This window comes from Taurulus bubalis (genome assembly GCF_910589615.1).
Source record: "Taurulus bubalis genome assembly, chromosome: 6".
In the NCBI taxonomy this organism is placed as follows: domain Eukaryota; kingdom Metazoa; phylum Chordata; class Actinopteri; order Perciformes; family Cottidae; genus Taurulus; species Taurulus bubalis.
Window position 1 is genome coordinate 20,379,855 of NC_136594.1, and position 27,330 is coordinate 20,407,184.

A 27,330-nucleotide genomic window follows, 5' to 3' on the forward strand; every position below is an offset into this window, starting at 1 on the left:
ACTTACTTTTATTCATGCACTTTTATCTTTTTATCTTTAACTTCCTGCCTGCCTTTATCACTCCTCACGTCTCTTGGCCTCTCATACTGTCTAATGTGTGTGTTTTTCACACACACACACACACACACACACACTATATAGCCTTTGAAATATTCTCTGCTCTTTCATGCTTCGTGCTGGCTGCCTCCCCTCAGGCATATTTAGCTGCCTTTCCCCATATTGTGAAGTCACTTATTGAAACATAAGGCGTGATATGGGGAGGCTTTACCGGAGGTTTCCAGAGGTCAAATCGTGCCTCATTCGCATATATGCTATCACAGTGTTATTCCTTGAGCCCCAAGGCAATGTGGGATATTGGATGTATGCGTGCTGCAAACCCCTGGATGACAGGAGATAAATAAACACATACAGAGGCTAGCATTGACTCTCTGCTTGTGTTCAGTATCAGATCAAAAATAAATAACTAGTTTGTCATGTCTACAGTGGCTGTTTGTCCTTCACTGACCGGCCCCCCAATCAGTCAAGTCAAATGTACGTACAGTATCTGGCATTTTAAAAGCACAAAACCATTGGGTACCAAAGAGCTTTCCAAAAAGCTGCAAATAAAGCAGGGAGGAAGGAGGCACAGCCTGGAAAGCAATAATGAAACATAATGAAAATAAGGATGTAGTTAAAATTACAAGGTAAAGGCAATAGAGCATAAAGAAGCCAATGAATAAGAATGTGGACTGATTCAGCAGATTTCTGTGTTTCACTCCATCACTGCTGCCACTGCCATGTTAGGGTTTGATTAGGTTCAGGCAAAAGATGGAAGTTGTGAATCAAAACATGAAAAAAATTAAATTAAATCTTGACAGTTGGTGGAAAACAGAAAATGAAGCATTACCTTCCAAAGTTTTGAGGCTCTATAATATGTTACATTACTCTTGCCTTTTGCTCTTGACAGACGGAGTAATTCCCTCATCCACCAAAGGTCCATCTCAATTAAATGTAAACACAGGCTATACCCGGCAGGGGAACAATAAAGCTATGCTAAACCAGGACCACGGGAGACCCTAAATGGCGGAGCAAAGCAGCTTGGCGGTATGAACAATGTGCAACATTCCCTTGTTGATCAAAGAGCTTTAGATGAATTTCATTTTGTAGTGCAAGTCTTAATTTGGACCCGACTCTACATATTATAGAGAGAGATTATATAAAAGCATGTACATTAATAAATGAGTGTTTCCAGAAACGTGGTCTTGAATGGGTGCACAAAAACAAAACCATGACGATGACTTGAAGAATCTAAATAAATAAAAGACATATGTATGTACACTACTGCTGAACAATTTAAGTTTCTTACTAATTAGCATAGTGACAAGTTAATTAACAATAATGCAACTTCGTGTTCAGAGTCGACACCACTGGTTGGATAAGGTCATGTTAAATAGAAAGACTACATCCACATATTATATTGGTGCAACTGCAAGTAAAGTATACACACACACACACACACACACACACACACACACACACACACACACACACACACACACACATACACGCACACACCCCTCCTGTTATCATCACACTTGTGTTGTAATGCATTACAACAAACCTTTTACACCACCTCTTTTACAGAGCTTTCTCAATTGACATCATACATAAAACCAAACCCATACAACACTTTGGCCTTTAAATGGCACACACACACACACACACACACACACACACACACACACACACACACACACACACACACACACACGTGTGTGCCTCTTACCGGAGTGAAGTTCATGACTTTGAGGATCCAGATGGTCAGCGCCAGGTTGACAATCATGGTGACGAGGAGGAGGAGGATGAAGAAGTACAAGCATCTCTTCCTCCAGCCGTAGATTCCCACTGCTGGGTAAACCTGGGCGCCGCACACCGACGCCCCCCGCTGGTGGAGCGGGTTGGGCTGCGCCGCAAGGATATACTGCTCCTGGGTCATCTGAAAGGGACAAAGATATCACAGATTATTCTTATTGTCATCATTAGTATTAGTTGTAGTAGTAGTATTATCATTATGATTTGTATCTGCACAGATACTAGACAAGCATCGCAGGAAAGATGTCAAGGAGAAAAAGAGAGAAGGAAGATAGTGATGGCATGTTTATGCCTCCCTTATTTTTCATGCATTCAGAGCATACTAGGTTTCGGGCATGGCTTTAGGGACGATGGAAACATAATTAAACAGGGGAAAATGAAGAGGAAAAGCAAAGCCGCATAGAAAGGTAGAGAGAGGCGTTAGAGGCAAAACGTGAGACAGCGAAAATAATTTGGAAGTGAGAGAGCATAAAAAAAGAGAAAGACCGAAGCATGATAAAAAATGAGATAGCGGTGGAGTGGTGAAGTGGAGAGATAGCACAGCATCAAGTAGTAAGAGATAGAAGGGGAGGATGGAGGGAGAGAGAGAAGGGGGCGATAAGACGGCAGAAGAGGACAGAGTCCATTAGTTGTAGTGCAGCAGGAGGAGTCATTGGTGGTAAGAGATATGGACACTGGCTCCAAGGCACTACTATCTCTGTCCATCTCCGACTCTCTAACTCTCTCACGATGCTCTCTCTGCCTCAAATTCTCTCTCTCTCTCGCTCCCTAATTCACTTCCTATCTCGCTTCTGCACCCCTCTCCCTCTTTATCGGTCTCTCTCACACACATTATGTCTTTATTTGCTGAGGCTGCATGACCTTAACACCTCACTGACTGTTGTTCCCCCACCCCCCTGCCATGCTATTTCCTCCATATAGTCTCACATGATGATACCAACAAGCCTTGATGGGAAACAAAAATGCTGACTATTGCTTTGCCTGCAGAAAGAAAGAAAATGCAGACTTGGCCTGTTCAACTTTTGTTGGGTTTTCAGTAGAGTCTCTGAAGCTAATATCAATCTGTAATCCATGTCTCCACATGGGTCCGGTTTTTCTCACACATAAAAGCAAACCCAAGGTCTTATTGAGCTACTGTTATGATGATATATTAAAACCTTCAAAACGTCAAAATGTCACTGTTGTAGGAGTTTATAGATTGAAGTGGGAATCTAATCTGACCACAAATACTGTAGAATCCTCCTGAACCATTACACTGTGCCATCCAAATTGACTTTAACCCTTGTGTTGTCTTGGGGGTCAAAATGACCCGTGTACGAGTGTATATGTATGTGTGTTGATGGGTCATTTTGACCCCAAGACGACACGAGGGTTAAAAATATAGGCTGATTTTAATCAACTACTACAGGTCCCTTATCTATTTAAAAATATGATTAACAACATATCACTTTGCAGAAAACTGTTAGGGCAAAACCAAGACTAACATATCCATACCTTTCCTATGAACATCCTTATAATAATCAACAACGAGCTAATAATGCTAATCTGACCAGTCCCACGGCATGATGGTGTATTACAGGATCTAACTCAGTGTTGTGTTTTCCTTTACACTTCACGAGCCATTTTCCACCTGAATTAGTAGAGATACTGGGTGACTGAACGTTGATAAAGCGGAGCCAAAACACATCAAATTCAGGTGGAGATGCACCCACAATGCAATGAAGACTCAATCAACCAGAACATCTCTGCAGATACACATAAATATGTTTGGCCGCATCCACTATGAAGAGTGATAGATATTTGGTAAAAAAATGGAGGACAAGAAAATGGCATTTAATATCAGATTGAAAAGAGATGATGAAAGGATATATATGCCAATCCTCCTTTTTGGCAAATGAAAGATGGAGCTGCTTTTAATGTGCATACCAAATATGCATTTAATATTTGCAATCCAATTACTAGATATGTACACACAAGCTGGATATGAGACACATATTGTTATTGCCAACTGGAGAGGGCTCAATGTTTGTTAAGTGGGCAAAAGGATTGATGTTGATTTCCCTTTTCACAGTGAAGACATTCTCCTGCTACGTCCTCAGCTGGTTCATCTGTTGCACTTTTTGGGTGCACCTGTTCTGTCTGTGCAGATACAATGCCTACGAATCAATAGCGTTGCTGTGGAATAGAGCAATGGGCTGGTGATAATTGCATCTCAGTATTAAGCGTTCACACTGAATCAATAGCAGCATGCGTGCGTGTGTGTGTGTGTGTGTGGGGGGGGGGGGGGAGGGGGGGGGGGGGGTTGTATTCTTTGGTGCCCTGGAATGCTAATATCTTTTTCCTGTATGTATCATGAGTGGGAATCAATAGGTTTACATATTCGTGTGTATTCGTGTGTATTCGTGTGTGTGTGTGTGTGTGTGTGTGTGTGTGTGTGTGTGTGTGTGTGTGTGTCTGTTTTTTGCATGGATGTTTCTCAAGGGCAAGAATATTAATCAGCTAAAGAACCAATAAGCCATTACTTGTTTTGTTCTTATTTTTCTGCTGATTCATAATTTTCTTTATTGACAGGTAGGTTTGCACACTGTACTTAGTGGTGTTTTAGTGCACAATGATATATATATTAATAATCATCCACAATTGGATTTGAAATACATAATTTGGTTTCACTTGAAGATTATGTGTGGTCACTTTTTTCAATTACTCAATTACTCAGTGATTTGCATCCTCTCATGCTCTGTCACTGACTCATCCATGGTGTTGTGTAGGCTTTGGTTTTGTGTGTCTCATTTCACTCACAGCTGTTCATGCTTATCAATCTAACTCAGCATCTTGACAAAGTAGTATTGTCTCCTCCCCCATAGTTCTCCAATTAACGTGTATCGTATTCATCATACTTTTGTCACCCTTTCCTTCCATCTCATTCCTTCCCTTTGGCTCTTTCCTTGCTTTCTTCCTGGACCTTTATTCATCTTTCCTTCCATCTTTATTTGCCATTATTAATTCTCTCTTTCTTTTAAGTCATTGCCTTCCCCCTTAATTTACATTGAAAGCATATGTCATTGCTCTCGCTCTCCTCCTCACCCATTACACATCCATCAATGTCTCTTATCTCAACTTCATACTACTCTCCATCTCCACATTCTTTCTTCTCCGGCTTTCCTCACTTGCCTCATTTAATTCTTCTTTTCTACTTTGTGTTCTTAACCGATCCATTTTGTTCCCCGTCTTTTCCTCCTTCCCTTCCTCTGTCCCCCACCCATCCCTCCTTCCCTCACTCTTCCAATGCATTTCTTACAACAGAGTCATTAATCAATCCCATGGTGCACCACAGCCTGGAGGCCCTGCACAGCATGACCTAACTTTATCAACATCATAATGTCTTGACAGCCATAAAAGCAGCCGCTATTAGAGCCGCATCACCGTGGTTACCATTACAGCATGCCGTCAACTATGATCAAACAATGATCTCAGGAGAACCGTACTTTAAATGAGACTTTATATTAGGTACATGAATGGCCTGATTTTTCATTTTTGCCGATATGGTGGTACACGTCAGCAAACTGTGACTTCTACATCATAAGATGAAAAACATAGGGAAAAAATATCAAGAACTTACAGTTTTATCACAGTTTTGCCTGACTATGTGCAACTCGGCAAAATGGAAGGTAGCACATTAAAGCACAAAAAAGCCACTGAAACCACGACATTTGTGAATGTATACGGGTTTACCTTCCACTACATGGATTGTCATGGTGACCATTAGGGTAACACATGAGCACTATGACATAAAAACAACTCGATGTGGTTAAACACATATGACAAACCTGCACGAGCAGACACTACAACACACTCACACACGGGTACCCCTGCATGACACCAGACTGAAGCTGAGCTCTTCACTTTGAGGATCAGATGGTAAGAAGATGAGAGGACATGAAGAAGATGAGAGGAAACAAAGAAGAGCAGCGATAAGACGTTAGGGACAAATGAGAGAAAATGAAGAAGAGAGGAATCTATATGACCGTGACCTATACACCCCAGCAACGCCTCAAAAGGAGAAGCACAACATGAAAACATTACTCCGATAAGAGCTAATAACAGGAGATGAGAGGACAGGATACATTACTTGAAAGTGTTTTTCATCTTTCAAGCAGCTCAATTTCACATGAAATTGAAAATGCATTATGAGAAACTAATCATACATTTGCCCTCATATGTCAAGTCACAGGCATTCCTTGCAGTGAATTAAAAAAAACATGGTTTGGTTCAGGCTGGGAGCCATATGACTAAGGATATCCCTATAATGACGGCAATGTAAAACCTCATTATGAATAGTGTTTCAGTCGCCTGCTGTGATTGTAGTCCCATGGGCATTCCCTTATTTGATGTGAACTTAAGCTTCTCATCCATGAGACGTTTCAGAAAAGTCGGACACTGATGCACGATACCATCCTCTCTCATTATGCAACTGGATTAATGTCAGATTCGGCTTGGTGGACATTGCAAAAAGAAGGTGAGCAGAGTTGGAGTAGACACACACAGGTGCTGTCTAATCATGTATGTTAAAGCAAGATAAATTGGCAGAAATTGGTGGATATGGATGGATTTGACGTGGACGCTCCGCTGGATTACGAATCAAAAAATGGACTGATGGACTTGTAGTCACAAAGTCAGACTGCTGAAGGTCTCGCTTCACACAGCTGAAATGCGTATCAAAGTGCAATCAGTATGCGCGCATGGCCAATTGGTGCTGCTGCTGAACGTGAAGCGCTGGGGCCGACCCGATGTATCTGTCAGCGTGTCGGCACCACACGGCCCAGCTCTCCTCTCATCTGCTTATACTCAATCAATACCGGCACTTCAAAATCGCTCCACTTCTGAGGGCTTTGACATTCTCTCTCTGTTACTCTCTTTCCATCGGCCTCTTTAAGTCGGGCTTTGGGGGAGAGCATTAACCATGCAGAGTTGAGTGGTGAAGATCAACCACTGTGGGTTTTCTTTCTTTAAGAGTGAACATGATATCTGTCGATTCAAGGTGGAGAAACCAAAATGTTGCATTGATATCCACTTGCGTTTCTGAAATTCTTTCAGCAAGTTATGAAAATGTTTGAAATTGTTTTATTCACCAAGAGCATTATGTGACACCACTTCAACATGTGCGATTGATAGGCTAGGATTCATTACAGATATTGGAGCAGTAACGTAATACATTCCGTGACAAATTACTGCATCTTAGTGCTGGATATAAAAAAGTAGCTTCTTTTTTTCAGTAATGAGTGCTGGATGTTTGCTACTATGCAATGATTTCCTTTTTAACTTGGAAATAGTGTGGCAAAACATTAAGTGGCTTAATAAATCACAGGTCTTTTTTTCTCCATTGCACAGTATTGACTGGGATGTTATTGGGTTTAAATATCACCTAAAGATCCAGGACTACGCCAGCGCAATTTAGAACCTCTATTTTCAGCTAAGGGAGAGGCTAGTGCAGACTCATCCAGGCACAGCACGTTACCGATGCTTGATCAGCTACGCTTCAAACTATGATTTTCTAGCATCAGTTTTGGATGTGCCAAGAACATAAGCTTGTTACCAGCATAGTGTCTTTAAAAAAGATAACCTCAAAGGAAACAAGGTTCATGCAGAAAAAACACTTAGTCTGCGTTTGGAAAAGCGCATAACGTGAAGTTAACTTGACTGACTCAGGACTAACGTGATGACCTTGTGACTAACCATTCACAGGACTAACAAAACTGACAAATCAGCACAGCATAATAAGTCATCGTTGACTTTCATGACCATGTTTGCCTTTCTAATTACTAATTCAACCTATTTCCTTTTGTTTGAGAGAGATATCGTGGACATGTTTCATCATATATTGGGAAATTCTATTTTAAAATATGTTTTACATTATTCTGTGGAGAGCCAGTCAGTTCTCTTGGTTAAATAAATGTTAAGATACACAAATAAAAACAACACTGTTCGGGGCAGGTGTGCATATGTGTGACGAAAGGCTCAACAAGGGATTTCATGTCAAATACCTAAACATGAAACAAAGTGTTTGTGTTCCCACCCATGTATATTTGTGTGTGTGTGTGTGTGTGTGTGTGTGTGTGTGTGTGTGTGTGTGTGTGTGTGTGTGTGTGTGTGTGTGTGTGTGTGTGTGTGTGTGTGTGCGTCCCAGTGTGATAAACCACTAAGCCAACTGAATTGGGAGCGCTGTGTTGGCTGTAAGTTGTTGGTTTGGACAGCCTGCCATCCCTCTCTGTCACTGTGGGCACTCAGGTGTTCAGCCAGTGGATGGATCTCACACACACACACACACACACACACACACACACACACACACACTACGGGAAGCTTGAACACACGCGTACAAAAATAAAATCCCCACAAGCAACAAGCAAACACACGTATAGACGGACAAAAATCACACTGCAGCTACATGCACCAGAAAACACACAAACAAAGAATGCGTACACACTTGAACACACACACACACACACACACACACACACACACACACACACACACACACACACACACACACACACACACACACACACACACACACACACAAGCAGGGCCTGTGCAGTGAGGCATTCACTATTCAAACCGATTTACGAGGTTCTGCTGCAGGCCTAGTGTAAAAAGAGAAGACTTAAAAGGATAACTCTTGCACTCTCTCCCTCCCCCTCCCTCCCTCTCTCCCTCAAATGTCTATGCCAAAAGCACAACAGCTGTCGCCATATAAAAAACCTAAAACAGACAGACAGAGAGGACAAATGGATATCAGCATTGGAGAGACGGACAGCAACCAAAAAAAGAAAAGTAGTCCAAAAAAAGTGTGAGTTGATTGACGAAAGGTCGCCTGAGCGATTGTGTTTTGAGTTTGGTGGCCTTTGTGCCGAAGTGACCTTCAAAAGGAAAACCCATACAACAGTGAAGCCCCAGCTTTTTAAAGTAAACAATACTCGTCCAAGACTACAGTAAACGTATCCCAAAACTATTTCATTTCCAAAAAGATATGAAATTTAAAAAAATTGACAACAGTATGCGCAAAAACTGAACTTTGTTTATTCTATCTGACAAGATAAGGGCAGTTTTTATGCTACTGGTTTCAAGATATAATTCCTTAACATAAAGCCGTATTTCATGATGAAGGCATTAGCATTTCCTAAATCCAAGCACATTTTCCAACATATTAGGACAATAAATCTTACATACATTCTTGCATTATGTATTTGCAGTTTTAGTGTATTTGGACTGGTTCTAAGATATATGTGGGTTCTTTGAAACAAGATGTTTTCCCGATTTTTAAAAATATTTCAAATGTTCTGTTGGCAGATAATTTAACTCCTTTTAATTAATATTTCCTTCATTTTATTGCTTTTGTCTTATTTTTTAAAAAAAGGTTGTTTTATGAATTTAAAAAAATAAAAGCCCAAAACTGCTGAATTTGGATCATAAGTAATATACAAGTGAAATGTATGGTTTGGTACCTGAGAAAATTCAAATAGCATTCAAATGGGCCCCAATGAGACCTTGCCTAATTTTTCTGAACTAAAAACCTCTCTAACTTTGTTCTGCTTCACTTAGTCAAAGTAAACCTTTGCAGAGAGAATGTTCACATATTGTGCTATGATTTGGGAGAGGTTAAGATAGACCTTAAAGCTGCATCTGGAAATAATCATCCTGAAAGTACTTTTTTTCTAGGCAGACCTGAAACCTTTTAATTGTTGCTGTGTGTTATCTTCATTTACTCTTAACCAGTAACATATAGACTGATATTTACACTTCTGAACCAATAATCTAACATGTGTAGACTTTTATTATAACACTCAAATTATTCAAATAGCCCTAGTGGTTGCAGAGATACACCCTTTTTAGTTTGGGTATGCAATTTTAGAGCAGATTGGTTTTTAAAAGGTTTTTAAGAGCTTGCTTTTTTCAGTGTATGAATAATTATATACAAACAGTAAAAACAGTGTTTGGTATTTATCCCCATCACTACTTTTGGTGACCATTGCATTCTTGGCACTAGTTAAGGCCAGATAAAGATTATGTTCATGTTTTAAGGAAACCAAGCTGACTGTTGGTCAGAGGCAGGATTGGAACGTTGATCTTCTTTACTTTTTCAGATTAATGCAAAGTACTGCCATCCAACGGCCCTCCGACCTGGTTTCATGCTTTGTCACCATACTAAAACATGGGTTGTTTCCAGCTGTTTCAACATACTTGCCCCAGTGTGGTCTTTCTGAAGAGTGCAACCTCCTTCATCAGTGTGTTGATCTCCTGTTCATCTGATGTTGGTGTTTGTTGAAAGACTGTGTTGGTGCTAAAGGGGTTGATTTATACTACTTTCTCTATTTATAGAGGCTCCAAGTTGTTCTCATTTGTCTCTGTCTAGATTTAACTCCATCCAATGATGTCTTTCGTATTCTCAGGACCCACAAGACTAATTAGAGGATGATGGAAATGGAGAGAGAAAACCATCAAGGCCATATGAGAGAGACACAGTGAAGATTGGAGAATGGAAAGCTAAGGAAAAATAGAGATCCTGGTGTTGTTGTTTGATTGGCAGGTTCACTGCCCACATTGGTCCCAAACTGGTAGGAAAGTTTCCTCACTATGGACCAGTTGTCATCACATTGTATTTTCCAGTCACATGCTGCTATGAACGGTATTTGACTTTGCGGGTAGTTGGAGGATGAATGGGTTTTTAAACCGCTTGGTTGCTCAAAATTGATTGAAAATCAATGGCATTTTTTGCGACTTTCCAACAGCAGAAGTGGATGCATATTGACAGGCAGAGACTTATGACTATTATCGGAAGGAAACCTTTAGCAAATAACACAATAGATGGACAATATAGCTGTGTTTTTAGACTCAATTTGAGTTTCATTATAAAGGAGTTTCCCACTAACTCATATAATAATCACTGCATGTACAGCCCTACAATTGGAGTTGATTCAGTCTATGTTAAAGTGTTTGCTGTCACTTGCCTGTCAAATATTAAGGAATAATAGTAATGCTAGCAGAAACAAAGTGAGACTGATGGCTAGAGTCAGTAACTACAGTACCTGGATGGGCTGTGGCTTTGAATTCTAGTTTAGGAGGTATGACATTCATCGTGCTTCTCTCTTGTTCGTTTGTAGCTCACACTCAGTGGATTCCCCACACGCTTTATGCCTATTCATCAAGAAACACCATGACATTTCTACTGTTGAACATTCATAGTAACATTTTCTGTCTGTATATCTTCTCTTTCTATAATTACGTTCGATAACCGTTTACACCAGTACAAAAATAAAATAAGAGTGTTAAGGTGGTCCTGAGAGTCGGTTCAGAATGATTAAAATAAGCATATAATATGGTTACACTATGTCTTCATTAAAAAAAAAAAAAACTAAAATTGTGGTCTTTTTGATTGCTTTGGGGAGTATTCATTCGTGACACTTGTTTAAACAGTGCATGAAATCGCAATGGTTCAGTGCTGGATCACAGCAGTATTTCAGTACCCTGGACAGCTTCGACATCTATACAGTGCTGGGCGACAAGGAGTTTTTTCCGTCGAGCTGAAACAATATCTGCTCTTCTAATATTGTGAGGATTTTTTTTACACGTGTTAACAATGTGACATAGCTGCAGAACAAAAATCGTTCATGAGCTTTTTTGAGGGTCAGTGCTGAATTGCAGTACAAATACCTGCAGTCACCCAGAGTCTCTGGTTGCAAACTTGCATACAGCTCTGATGCATACCTTCATCCCACAGAGGCTTGTAACAATACAATGGGAGGCTTGTATTGGCTCAGTATCCACAAATCCACATGTTCATGTGCACATGCAGTGTGACGTGACTCTGAAAAGTATTGGCACAGTCTGCTTGTCATTATGTGGGCCTTTTTGAGTACGATACGCAGAATTACAATACTGTTAAGTGCTGCCTGTAGATGTATGACCTCCCTGGGAATAGCGGTTTCTCTCTCTCTCTCCTCTCGCTTTCTGTATCGCTCTGTCATCATGTTTATTTGTCGCTCTCCCCTTGAATTCAGTTTCAACCCCATTCTTGAACTTCCAATATCACTGACTTCTTTTTCTCAGCCTCCTCCCATTTCCTTCTCTCTGGCATGCTGCCTCCTGCTGAGTCAGTATCTGTCAATCAAAAAGCTGCCACTGTTAGACACCGCCAACAACAAAAACAGACTCGAGCTGGAGTATTTCCTCCTCCTGAAGAAAAAGATAGAACACATCGTGGAAAGATAGTTTGCTGGCCTTGTAGCCTGCTTTTTGCAACTCTTTCAAACTGACAACAGAGGCTGATGAGTGAGTCTGCCGTTTCCTAGCGTGGTGTGGAGATGGTACCACATCAGAATACACAACATAAAGCTAAAGATTATTTCATACAACAATAATCTGGGTATTGCTCATCAAATACGTACGTTTATTTACAATAAAAACAAATCAATGCATGATTCATAACCATCGGAAGTTGTCGTGAGCACATGATTAGTCCCAATTATAGCAAATAGGAATATGAAATTATAACTTCATTATCACTGCGGGAGTCAATTATCACTGATTGACATAATGGTGCATTATATGAGATGCCATAGGCGACGGCGAACACTCAAAATCATATTATGTTCCAAACGAGGAATGGCTTGAAAGGAACTAAAATAATGATTTCGGAAATACATAATTTACCTGAAAGAAATTCACCTTGTGAAGGTTGATCAGTGCCACTATCTATTACTTTATTTTAGACATGTTGTCACGGTTCAGCGCCACACTTTTCTCTATTAGTTATTTTCATCCTGTCTGCCTGTCTGTTTACTAACTGTCCTGTCATTTCAGATCCTGCTTCACGCCCCCTTCATCAGTCACTCCCTCCTCGTCAGCCCTCATTCCTTGCACCTGGCCCATCCCTGTCTCACCTGTAGCACATTCCCTCATTAGTCTTTACTACGTAGGTCCCCTCACTTGCACTTGTCCCCTGCCAGATTGTCTTGTGTTTTTGAACCTAGCTCGCCAGCGTTCCCGGTGTGTTACCTGTAGTTACCTGTTGAGTAAAGGAATTATATTCTTTACCTCTGTCTTCCTGAGTCGTGCTTTTGGGTTATCGGGCCGTTACACATGTAACGTGCTTGCAAGGTTCCTTGAAAAATCCTCGAAACACAGGCCTGTGTAACTGAGTCATGCAACCTTTTTTTCAACCACAAAACATGTCAACCCATCGCTTCACTGTCACACAAAGTCAACTGTTGTATTGAAAGCTATTACAAAGAAGAAGTCTTCACTCTACTAAATCACTGTGGGAATACAGCTTGTGATGTGGTTCCAACAGGGGATGTCATACTTCAGTTACAGACCCAGTAACATGATGATGGGCAGAAAGTGAGAGCGAGAACAGAAGTAACACGGAGGAATGCGTGTGGGGGTTGTTACAGTGGAGAAGATAAGTGCAGTGGCTTTGAAAAAAGGAGGAAAAAATAACTCTCTATCCCCTACTGTGTTAGTTCTTGGAGGGGGTAAAACAATGGTATAGATGCCTGCGTGAGTTTGTGTGCGTGTGAGATAGTGACACTTAAGAGAGGGAAATACAGGGAGGAATCACATAGAGACTGGGGAGAAAAGACATTTTCCAAGGGCAGGCATGCTGTGAGAGGCGTGATGGACGCCTGCTGTAAGTGCGTCACATGCTTGAGCGTATATGTGTGAGTAAATCTTTCCCAATGACAGAATCAGCACACAGGCTTTATGACCGTGCTCAGTGAGTTGGCCTCCTCCATTATTGCCACGCACGCGCACGCGCACACACACACACACACACACACACACTTGTACTTTAACACCGTCAGTTAAATGGAGAAACTTAGCGGGCTGGTGTCGTAGAGGTTAACATAATGTATGTATCATTTAAATTTGACCTCATGATCCTCTCTGTCACGATCAGATAAAGCCATAATAACCCTAATCTTGCCTGTGTCGGAAAAAATTACCCTGCAAATTATAAGTCACCAAAACTTTTTCTGGAATTTTGCCCAACATGCCATGACATGTTCCCCTCAGTTCTTTTATCGGCATCAGTTTTCATCATTGCTGCTTTGTTTCACGGTCTTCATGTCCTTTTACTCCTCTAGTTGTCCTCATACTTCATTCTAGCCTCCTCTAAAGAGTTTCAAGAAGAAAAAAAAACACTAAAAGACCATTTTTTTACTTATTTTTTATTGTTTAACAAGATGAATAAACAGGATGCCCATATATTAACACTAGCATATAGACTCCAGGTTGTTGTGTGCGCATACTGGCCACAAAGGCAGATTTGTATATGAAGTCAATGCAAAGATGTGTTGCTCAATTGCTGTCCCTTGCATGCCACAATCACCATGGAGACCACGCAGCTCAAACTAATATAACAGACTGTTCGCACAAAGCCTATCACTCAACACACGGCATGCTAAATTGTTTGCAGGAAGCACTCTCCATCCCACCTTACCCTTCAAGCTTATCTCTTTATCTCCCCTCCTTCCCTCCCTCTATCTCCGTTGGCATCATTCACTCTACTTGCATTTCTTTCTGACTTCTAATTGAGTTGTGTGTTGTCAGCCCAGCAGCCCTACTCAAAGCTCCCTTTCATGGCTTTGACCAAAGAGTGTATGTGTGAGTGATGTGTGTGATGTATGTCCAGCAGTCACTCATGTCCAAGTCCCTCTATGGGGCACTCATATATCAACCCCTGGGCCCTGCACAGTATAATGGAAGGAGCGGAGACTGGCTGACAAAGAGGGGATGGAAGAGAGAGAGAAAGAAAGAGAAAGTGCTGGGAGATAAAGAAATTATTGAAAGTGAGATTTGCTGCATGTGACTCGAAGGTATCCAGGTCTCTCTTTCATTCATTCGTCTTTCTTTCCGCCATCGTTTCCTTCCACACAGTGTCCAAAAAGCATCGCTCAGCTCTTCTAGGAAATGTGTTTAATTTAAAATGGCTTCCTCCAACTACATCTGTCTAATGTCATAATAATATTGCAGCTTTTCATTAAATTCCAGGGACAGGTTCCAATAACAATAACAGTTCATTTCAAAAGGATCCCCAAAACAAACACAGAAGTAGTGTAAGCATTGCAAACAGACATATTTCTCTCAAGAAGAGTAATGTATGAAACTAAAGGCTGTTCTACAAAATGCAACATTTAACTCACAGTATTCACTGTCCCCAATGGTAGGCTGTCAGGGCCTGCTAAGCTGTGTTGGCCTAAACAGAATCACAAAGTTATAGCTATTTTATAATTTAACTGTTTTTCACAAATACAATACATGTATTATAATAATGTTTCCCTAACAGCTTATTTTCTCATTGCACTGCTCCTGTCTCCCTCGTTTGCTCTGCCTTCAGCCTTCAGCTTGCAGCACTGCAGCTGGTTTGAAGGGGAGTTTTATCTAATCAAATTTTTACTCTCTTGTGTCTCTATGTCAGCAAAGCAGTTTAAGCAGGCCTTTGCAGATTAAAGTACACGGAGAGTGGACGTTGTGGTTGATTGTCATGGACTTCAACAAATCAGATCTTTAGTTTGACAAGCTGGGTGTATTCTTTGACGTGCAGCGCCTTCGAAATGAGTGACTTCTGTCAACAAAGCTACTAGAAACTTCTAGCTTTTACCTAGAAGCTACCTTGAAGCTCAGGCTGAAGCTTGAGAAACGGACTTGCTGGTGGATTTACTGATGACGCCTTTCGCACAGAGGGTTATGGGCATATGGTGAGTGAAATGCTGGTTGTGTTACTTTGTTTACATCTGCAGTCGTATTTAAATCATAAACAAGCCACAGCCTTGTTGTTGCTGCTGGACTGGGGCTGGTCCCGCCTCTCCCCGCCGCCAATGTGCCAGCAGCTGTTGGAAATGTCTTGTGTGTGTGCAGTGTTTTAGTGCCGCGGTTCTGTTGGATTGTTCTGTTATAGCTAAATGTGACTGGTTGTTGATTTGGACAACATGCATTGTCCGTTAATTACGCAGCAATGGCGAGGTTGGAGGCTTGCTACACGGAGTGTCCGCTGTTTGCGCACCAAGCCCCCAGCGCCTCATTTTCAAAAAATGTTTTAAAAACGGCACCTTAATTTTCTCCACAACCACATGGTTGTTTAACTTCATTTAAACTCTACAATACCGTAACCCTTGTGAGAAGAGACCTATGGTTTAAAAAAAATTAAAGTAACCGTTAATAAACCACCTTTTTTTCGTGGTTAAAGTGGTCAAAATAGCTCCGCAGGTCGGTCCACACACCCCGTGTGACCTCCCTCCATGCACGTAGTAGTGCAACAAAATCGGCCTTATAGCAGAGTGAGCGTCTGCTGTCCACACATAACAGCCTGTATGAACGCGCCGTGTAGTGGGCAGCGTGCCATATTGAGTGGGCCGGTCTGACCCGCCCCTGATGTGGACTATACGGCACTGAAGGCCGAGATCGAAAATGCACAGCCCGTCACTGACCGTCCCTCATCCAATCTCAACTACGTGGGTGTATCAGCAGTCCACTTTCCATATTTCTTTCTTTCATTCCTCTCTTCTCTGTAGATAATGAGGACAACAAACAAACATTGCTATGTGTGCTCGTGTGCAGCTTAAAGGATGTTTCAGTGTTTTGCGTTCAACTGTATCTTGCATACTGACAGTATGTAGTACATCAGGTTAGAAGGATATGGGCGTCACTGACAAACACACACACACACACTCAGACACATATTGATGAATGCCGTTGCTGAAAACTCAATTGCTGGATGCAGACATTACATGGGTTGCTAGTGTGTGTGTCAGCAAAGCGGTCAGAGCTGAGTTGCTGGTTTAAAAGCTGACATGGGGCCAGATGGACGGAAATAAATGATCTAAAACAAAGGTCAGGAGAAACCATCAATGTGCCGTTTTCATCAAATGTAGTTATACACAAAAGAGACACACAATTTACTGAATCTAGCAATATCTAATCTAATTTCACTAAAATGAGCTAGAAGCATTTAGCACACTATTCCAATGAAACACAACATGTTCAGAGGACAGACTACCAGGTGATCCCTGGGATAATTATCTTCAATGATCTATGCTAATACGTTAGCATGCATGGTAAATGGAACAAACAAATGATTTGCATTATCCAAAGTAAGATTATTTAACTTCCACACTGTACCTTTTGTCTGGTCTATATTGATTTAGCTAAACATAAAGTAGTCATTAAATCAATGAAGTGGAGACAACCTGGCTAGATGTATTTAAAAGCATCCACACCGCAGCTTTATACATCTGTCTTTTATAAACCCATAGAATGGTAACTTGGCTGCAACAATCTAATTATCATCTCATATCAATGCCTTTGTCTACTGCAGTATCATTTAGGGCTGCAACTGGCAATCATTTTCATCATCAGTTAACTTGAGGATTGTTTTCTCAATTACTCAAATAATAGTTTGGTCGAGAAAACACGAGAATACTATGACAAATGCACAGTCCAAGGTAATGCCATTAAATATCTTGTTTTGTCAAGTCAGCCGTCGAAAACCCAAAGCATATATAGTTCGCAATCTTTTTTAAGATAAGGAAAGGAGGAACAATCACATTTTGGAAATTTTTGCTGTACAAAATACTGAATAAAGTAATGTATTATCATAATAGTTGCTGATGATGAGAAAAGCAGTTAGCTTGCAGCAAGAACACCAATTGACCGGGGCCACATGAATGAGTTTGTTTTTGGTTACTCCATTATACGCTTTAACTTCAGGTGAATCCAGCTTAATTAAGTGTAACCAAGTGACTAAGTGTGTTTAAATTACTGTGCGTCTCGACCTACATCCCAAAAAAAAAAAATCAATTTCAAGCACACACACACACATACACAAAAACACTTGATTCTTAAAACAACAAACAGATGCCTCTTTCCCAACATGCAGCATTGACCTGTGCCTGCTGTTACAGTGGTGATATGATTTATTAATTAGTCTGCCGTTTGATTGGCTTGTTAAAGGACAAATCTAATGAGGTACTTGTAGATGAGAGAGGTGGAAGCGATTTATCACCAACACCAATCACCTCACAAACACACAGAGATGAGAGGTCGTGAAAAGTGGCTTTAGATGTGAAAACACACAAAGCAACACACAGCAACACACATCACCACCGCTGTTGCTTGGCACTGTGCTCATCCTGATCCACAGTCCATTGCAGCACCCGCTCTCCCCTCAGGTAGTCACCGTTAGCTCTTTCAACACTGTTGCCGTTGTTAGCCCTGTTAGCGCATTAGCACTGTTCACTATTCAGCCGTGGCCATGTTGAGATATGTGGGTATACAAAAATTATTTTGAATTTAGAACCCTGAAAGAAGGAAGTTGTAGCATCAGGGGGAATGCAGGTTCATGATGTTGATGTCGCAGCTACAGTGATTAAAAAAAACTGCGCTATTTTCAGCTTTGTGAAAATGTATATTTAAGATAAACTCTTGGGTTTTAGGATGGTTTAATTTGCTTAAGAAATTCACACTCCAGTCTATCAAAAAAAATATACAGTGAGAATTGCTGATTGCAGCGACATAGTGACCATAGAATGCATTCTCAAGCTTGCTCATTGGCATCTGTGGTGGATGACAACGGATTATATTAAAAACTGAACCAATGCACTGGAAGTGACTCATTTCACAACACATTTTCAATTACAAATATCAAAATCAAACAAAAGCACACACGTTTCATTCATTTGAAAGCGCTAAAAGAAATGCATCCATTGTCAGCTCATTTCATTGTGGTGTGCAGCTGAAACCGGGACATAAATCATATCTTACTTTTATTAAAATTGTCCAAAAATCTTCATCTTTTCTGTGGTTTTTCCTTTTGCAGTTCAAATAGAAAATTGGAGTTGACTAAGTAGGCGAGGGTTAGAGAGACAATCCGTGACCATTCAAATGTTCCCGAGTTACTACACATTCCTTTGCTACTCCCCTCATCACCGATCAACTCCCTCTTTGCACACTGCACACCACACACACACACACACACACACACACACACACACACACACACACACACACACACACACACACACACACACACACACACACACAATGTGAATACCCATGCTGCCCTTTGAATATCAAATCCATGGAAATGCTGATTTCTATAAATGCCTGTTGAATCTCAATAGTTTTTGGGGGCTTTTTTCCTCGTCTATCGAGGCCAGACAGACTTGTTGGGATTTGGTAAAAAAAACCATTTCAAATGTTTGACATGGTTTTGTTCTCTCTATGCCTCCCACTGGGAGAACGTGTGGTTTGTTTGTAGGCGAGTGTGAATACACTTTCTGTGTGCCAGCCATTGACCAGATACATAGGCTTTGAGTATGTGTTAGGGTACACAAATATGCGTGTGGGGGTGTCTTTGTACATCTGTGTATATGTGAATCTCTACTATGTGTCTATATGGTAGGAGGTTGTGTGAATGTGTTACGGAGAGAATGTGTGTGTGCGCGTGAGCGTTATGTCTGGCAAGGCTTATTGTCAGTTCTTTTAATTAAACTGGTTCCCAGCTGAGAGGAGAAATGGAGAAGAAGGAAGGGAAAAGACGTCGAGGGTAAAAGAAAAGGCAGAGCGGAAAAAGACACAAGGAGAAAAGAGGAAGAGGGCACAAATAAGTTGTGAAATGCAGGAGAGTGACAGAAAAACAAAGAGTAAAGAAAGGGAGAAGGTACGTGTCAGGTAGGGGATGAACTAAGAGTGGAGCAATGAAATAATGCAGATGTGATAGAGAAGAGAAGAAAGGAATGAAGTCAAGTGGAAAGCAGAAGCCTAAAGGAAACGACGCGAGAGGGGAGGAGACAAGAAGAGAGGACAAAAGATGACACAAGAGGAGACAAGAGATCATACGCCAAAGTTAAAGAGTTAGAAGGGAAAACAAAAAAGATTGAGGATCGAAAAAAGACTGCAAAATGAAAGATGAGTACCAACTTCAGCGCTACTTCACCACTGTCAGTGTGTGTGTGTGTGTGTGTGTGTGTGTGTGTGTGTGTGTGTGTGACAGCCATGTGATCTAAGGTCTTCAGTGTCACTACACTGCCTGTGCTGTGATAGCAACCCATTCATCATCTGAGCATCTGGTGCCCTTGCAGCAACACACACACGCACGCATACAAACACGTGCACGTACATACACACATAACACACTTACCCCAAAAAGATAAAGCACATCCTGAATGTGTTATCTTTGCCTCCTCACTATCTTTGTGCTCTCAATCCTTGAAACCTTTCTTTGTTGATCATCTATTTCGTGTTTTGTTTTGCTTGTTTTGCTCTCCAGTCCCTTTTACTCCATCAAGCTCAATCCATTCACTATGCCGCTTCCAGCCTTGCTCTCCATCTCACCTGCCTGCTTCTCCCCTTCTCTTCACCAATAATCTCAAGGTGGAGCACAATATGCATTGTCATGTAAATGTATTCACACGCTACCACAGAAACACTCCTGGGTCGCAAACATGGAACAAAAAAAAAGCAAAGCAAATATTTCTAAGAAAGTATTATTATTAAATCAATAACACAAAAAAAAACAATAGTAATCATCAATTACCATCAATCATCTTTATCGTCACCACTAATGTGCACAATTTCCTTGAGGAACACTAGCACAAGCATGATGCCAGAGGTGGGAAGGCCATGCCTCTCATAGAGCACTCACAGTCTGATCAACACAAGGCTCATCAGTGCTACCTGACATCAAGCTAAGGACGAGCTGGTGTCATAGGAAGATATTTTATAAACTTGACCTCAGCGAATGAGAGGCTGAACTAACGCTGTGAAAAGAAGTTCCACTGGGTTTTTACTGCTACCTGGAAGTAACAAGTGGGAAACTCAGTGTCAGCCCGCAGAAGAGACACTTGCAGGACGGCACATCTGGATTCAACCCCCACAACCTGATCCAACAATAGAGGAGTGTCAAGAGGAATGGTGTCCTGGGAGGAGATGCCAGAATACCAGATTCAATAGTAGTCAATATGAGTCAAATACAGAAGAAAGAAACAAAGTAAAAGCTGGAGGTTCTTTACTGTATAAGTGTACTAAAATCTTCCAAAATGTATCTTATTATGAAACTTTTTTTTGTTGTCAAAACTCATTTGCCGTATTTCAAGAAAACTCTTAAAACAGCAGTAGAAACAACTTGAGTTTTATCGAGTGTCAGCCCGACAATTGTTGAGTAGATTTCCCCCTGTGCGTAGGTCATTCCAGTTCACTCTAAACACTACATAGCCAAACTGTTTGAAGCGGTCTTAATAACTTCAAGATCATCACCTTTTAATTAAAAACAGAATCCTCTTTCAACATTTTGAGGCAAGTGAAAACTCCAGAGTGATCTCTTGAACCCGGTGAAGCACAATGTTTCCCATTCCTACTAATGTTTTTACTTGCATTATAAATTGTTTAGGAGATTCATAATTAATACACGTTGGTCTATGGGTGATTAAGAATGCAGCAACCGTACGATTTTTAAAGACCTTTGCGTAACACTGCGATAACTACATGGTCCCAGTGTGCACTGTGGATGGATAACGCAACAAGATACAGGAGAACATTCCTGCCAACTGCAATAAGACTTAATAATAAATCACCTCTGGCCAGACCCTCCTTCAATTGAATCAATATCAATAACCCTCGCACCACTTTTGTCGTTTAGTTAGTCTGTATATACTTTATATACACTGTTTATACTTTGCATTTTTACTTTCTTATTTCATTTAGCTATTTTATTGTTATATATATATATATATATATATATATATATATATATATATATATATATATATATATATATATATATATATATATATTGAGTATTTTTCATACTTAATATTTTAATGTTTACTATGTAACTTTGCTTACTGCTGCTGCAAACAAAGTTCCCCTTGGGGATGAATAAAGTATCTATCTATCTATCTATCTATCTATCTATCTATCTATCTATCTATCTTCCTGTGTACTCATGATAACTGGCTTTTATCCAAACATATATTTCAATGAAGAAGAATAACTATAATGGGAGTATCAGCTGCAGTAATGGTGATGTTATTTATTGCTAGAACTATATTGCAACATACGTTGTTCCGACAACGGCTAAGGATATAAGCAAACCGATATGGGCCTATTTGGAAAGCACTATGTAAAATGCTACATGATAAATACACGAAACAGCCATAACTTAAGCACAAATGTCAAACTTCAGTTCAGAAATGGTCTGCCAATAGTTTCACACTGAAGTGCATCATTTGTGGCTTCTTCCAGCAGACTGTTGCTACGTACAAATCATATGGGAACAACTGTCAGAATGGCTTGACAGTAAAATAAATAATTAAATACGGCAAAGGAATGTTCAATCTTTTGAGCTTATTTGAAATTCACCCAATATGACTGAAGTACTTAGTTAAAAGAGTTTTTTTTATTCATGGTTAGGTGCGCAGATACACATTTCAAAGACATCCACTTAGTGAGTCATGTTCCACAGAAAACCAAATGCTATAACTTTAATCAGAAATGAAAAATCCATTAGGTAGCAGTCACGCTATCATATTTTAAGAGCAGAGACCGCAAAATAAATGTAAATATCATTTACTTTGGAGATTTTTATTGAAAGTCACTTTTTGTTAACTTTGCTTTTGTGCCTGAATTATATGTATATAAAATGGAAGAAAACACTTTAACGCCGCAAAAGAGATAGCCTAGAACTGAACTAAACCCCAAACATTTTTCTTTTGCCACAATGTGTTTCTGTGCATCTGAAATAACTAAGTTAAAAAAGTATGATAAGAAACCAAATTGGTGGGAAAAGACAACCGTGTTGTGAGAACTTTTGGGGATCAAATTCTAAGATACAAAATTGGACAATTTCATCCTTTGATAATACTTAACTATTACTGTATTTTGTTTTTAATGACGCAAGTAGCAAATTGCTATCGTTAAAGAGAAAGTGTCCTGGAAATGTTATTTTCATGAGCAAATGTATCGTTGATATAACACACAATCTGCTGTTCTGCCTCAGTGGGCCTCTGTTATGATGGTGTTGATTACGGCCCTTTCATACTCATGTTATTTTAATGAAAACATATATGCCTCCATCAATGTGCATTCATGACTGAGTGCATTATATGTATATGCGTGTGTGTCCTTGCATGTGTGATGGCTAGAATGTGTTGAATGTGTCAGTATGCACAGTAGCAACCACGAGGTAGATATGACCAAAAAGCTGGGTACGACAAAAATGAATGAAAACCCAGAGCGAGCTGGTAAAGACACACACACTGAATTGATTGAGTGCTGAGAGGGCTACTAGCACAACACCAGAGACGAGAACAGAACGACAGCGAGACCAAAGGGAGGGAAGGAGTGATTTGCTGTCCTTAGAAGGGGCATTTATCACACAACTTGCAAATACACACTCACGCACACAAAAACCTTAAAACGATCACAGATGTTGTGTCCATTAAGTGCCTACAGTGGAGGACAGTCCAACTATCAATACGTCAAAGATGTGCGTTGGACGCCACAAACATACGGTGAAGATTTACAAAGAACCCTATACAGCCCGTTTTGCGATCTGAAAATATAACAATATACTCCAAGGATACATTTTGAGACGTCCCTTTAACCGACAAGCCTCTGAAGGGTTCAAGCTGCTGCATGTGTTTGACTGGCAGCGGAGCCAGCAAGCGTATGGAGATACAACAAACAGTTAAGAGACTCGCTCTACAGTAACTGCTTTACAAGACAAGGAACAGACAGTGTAATGTCTGCAGTACTACTGAAAACACCACACAATTTGCATTGGATCTGTGCAAACTTGGCATTTGCGTCCCCTGGTGTCCATTCCTTTCCCTGCCAATTCAGCATGCCAAGAACCAGGGTATGTGTCCATGCTGTAAGAAATGTTTGCTGCGTACAGTTTTGAGGCACGTTTTGCGTGTCTGTGAAAGTTTGCTGTCATACCACCAGTAAAACAGAAGTGGTAACAGCTTTATACGAAGACAGTGGGGCTGCGCGATATATATATATATATATATATATATATATATATATATATATATATATCATTACAGCACCATATATATATCATTACAGCACCAACATTGCGATGTCACACCGCAGGATGTCGGTAACTCAAACTTGTCTTACTTGATACAAACTGAATACTCCCAGGGATCTCATGTGCCACTATTTTATAATGAACCGTATAGGATGTTACACTTCTCAACGGGTGGTGTACACCCGGAAGATTCAACTCGGCGACTCAGAGAAGGCCCCCTCAGAAGGCAAGCATATTTCCCCATAGCGGCGTGCCCTGGCGGCCCAAGGCCGGCTATTTCCCATTTAATTGCAGCAACGGTAGAAATATTATGGAACGGGTATGTGCAAGAATCTCCATCTATGTAGATGAATACCAAAGTAGCACCCCAATTAGCATCAACACAGAGAGCAGGAACCTTCATGGCATGTGTCACGGAGCAATTCAATTTTCTCAGATTTAATATTTACATATAGGGATCACTTTTCTGGGTTGCATGCATTGCCTCTGGGTTAAACTCTACAGCCAGCTTTTCCTCATCTAGTATGAATGAAGTTACATCACAAAGACATATCATGCATCTTTTTGTCTTAATAAATAAAGTTAAATATGAGTCATGAAGATTTCCTCTGATCAAAAGGAAAGCAGCGCTAATGATGATGAAGATTACTTGTTCCGTTCCCTTATATTTTTATGTCGACGGGGAACCTCATGGTGAGCCCTCCTTGATAAGCGATATGTATGTGTCTGAGGCTGAATAATACATTGTGTTACAGTAATAACGTCCTCCTGCGATTTCTAATGCATGAAATGATGAGGTATGCTTCTTAGTATGTTGGCATGACAAGCTCCACGAGATACCTGTACTGAAGGGACAGCTTTACTTTAATAGTTCATAATGTGCACGGCTCAGCAGCATGCAGCCAAAGGTCCATAATCACCCAAGTCATTGGCTTAATAAACATGGGTGAGATGGCTGTAATGAAAATGATGTTCTATGTAGGGCTGCAACTAACGATTATTTTAATAATCGATTAATCGGTTGATTATTTTTTCGATTAATCGGATAAAAAAATGTTTTTATCAAAAAAGCGTTCATTTCCAACCCTTTATTCAAAAACAGAAGTGACAGTGCAAAACATCTTCAGAAAGTGCACAAACAGGTTGCTCCTTGAACATCCCTGAGCTGTTAATTAAAACAACAAAATGGACTAACACTAAAAACATACACATGTATGCTTTACATCTGCCAAATGTGAGCCCTTTTTACTGTAATTGATCCCTCCAGAGGCTGCATTTACATACCCTGCTTTATCAATATGTATGAAATACTGGGACAGAGGGAAGCTGTACTGCTCCATATAGAGCGTCCTCTTCCTTAAACTCTTTCATTCTGGGTCTCTTATGACCACGACGTCACGTTGTTGGCTAAGCCCAACTACGTGATTTGCTTCATTCTACTTTGAGTAAAAAAAAAACAACAACCTGCAGCCAGATCCGCCGGTGTGCCGGTTTAACGTTAACGAGTGACAGCGTGAACTGAACCAGACCGGGGGGTGACGGCATGTTTTATCACGTTACGTTTTTTTACAAGCAAGACTGAACTGTAACGGAACATAACGTAACTTTAACGACAATACACAACCCAAACACGTTAGCTAACGCGATAGCAAGCTGACTAGCTTCCATTAAAAACAAGTTTGAGGAACATGAAGACGCCGATTGGCCAAGACTCGACTTGTCAAAGATCTTCTATTTTTGAGAACATCACAACCTCAGCTTTTCTCGTGTCTCACTCCAATCTCAGAAACGCTGGCCGGCCAGTTGCTCTGCTCTGCTCTTTTTTTTCTTCTCCGCGACTAATTGCCCGGCGTAATAATCGCGCGACACAACGAATCGATAATGAAATTCGTTGCCAGCACTTTTGATAATCGATTTTTATCGATTTTATCGATTCGTTGTTGCAGCCCTAGTTCTATGCCAGTCCCTGAGATCACTGAAGTGCCACATTAATTATGTAGAGTATCTAAACATGCGCAGCAATATCAAACGCGTTGCCTTCATTGTATGAATCCTCATCATCGGTCACTGTCAGCAGAGCAACTCGATCTGGTGATGATTCTTTCCTCCATCTGGGTTGTTTTGTGCACTCAAAGATAGGACTTCATATTCCCGAATATTAATAATCATGGCCCCATGAAAAAGCTTCTGCTGAAGCAAATTGTGACACAAAAGCTATGTATTAAGACTGAGCTGTATTTTAAAACTAAAGATAATACAAAGAACTACTGGATTGTGTTGCTACTGATGTAGGCCAGCTTTGCTTGGAGACACCTGATTAAATAGAAATACTCTCATATAATTACTCACACATTAAGGCTTCTTGGCTTTGAATAAGAAAGATAATGTCCAGTTCCGCTGCCCCGCTCCGCATAAACATTATTATTAATGAGGTTAAACATGGCGCCATTGGCCTGGTGTCTATTTGCCGATGAACGAACTTAAAACACTCTCTCTTTAACTAAAAATGAATTATTAGTTTGCAGCCAAATGGCTGTTTTCAGAACAAAGTGACATGCTCAACTCAGGACAGTGTCCGCCTGTTATAGCTCAGCTCTCTCTTGTCAGATACCAGCACGGCAGAGGGATTGCCTTACTGCAAAAGATGGATATTGCAGTGCAGAACAACAAGCAGTGCTTTGAAAGATGAGAATATGAAATGAAGGCGGGGAGGAGGAGGGATGAGGCCTGGATCAGGACAGAGATGCAGAATGCGTGCCACACACACACACACACACACACACACACACACACACACACACACACACACACACACACACACACACACACACACACAAACAGTAGTAGTCCAATGTTCCAGCTCATTTCAGCACAACATCATCCGACAACAGAGAAGCTTCAGAAGTCTCTGGTCTCACACGGTTCACAGCCATGGGAGCCAATTTTCTTGCAACTCTGGCCCGAAACACAAACTTTTCTCTGTATGCGAGGGATACAAAAATAAAAAAAGGCAGCCACACCATAATCAAAGCAATGACCTCTTACCTGGTTAGTGAGGGCATGTACGGTCCTTCAGTTTAAATTTGCCTTTCATGTTTTATATTCTTTGTGTACATCATTTGGCACACATAATCTTGCAGATGCAGATTTTATGTGCAACTATTTTCAGCGAGGGTGACTTCAGTGGGATCGTAACGAAGCGATAGCAGTTTTTGCAAGCAAGAGTGTGACTTCCTGCTTACTGTACCTTAATTGTGCCCATGTTTGATACCTCGCTGCAACTGGTGTGTGTTTCTGGGTGTTTCATTTGAGCTGAACTTTTGTCCTGGCTGGCAAACAGCTGGCCACCTCTGTCCTCATCCCTCAGTATAAATCTACTTCATGTC

General features: G+C 40.7%; 1 protein-coding gene across 1 annotated transcript in view; it reads right to left on the reverse strand.

Annotated features, from left to right (window-relative positions):
* Window positions 1-27,330, reverse strand: part of LOC306737399 (zeta-sarcoglycan-like) — a gene marked incomplete at both ends in the record, with an annotated part of 307,646 nt that overhangs the window by 137,073 nt on the left and 143,243 nt on the right. Inside the window, one exon of the mRNA XM_079219130.1 lies at window positions 1,766-1,975. Coding sequence (XP_079075256.1) covers window positions 1,766-1,975 — 210 coding nt within the window. The remainder of the gene's footprint in view (window positions 1-1,765; window positions 1,976-27,330) is intronic.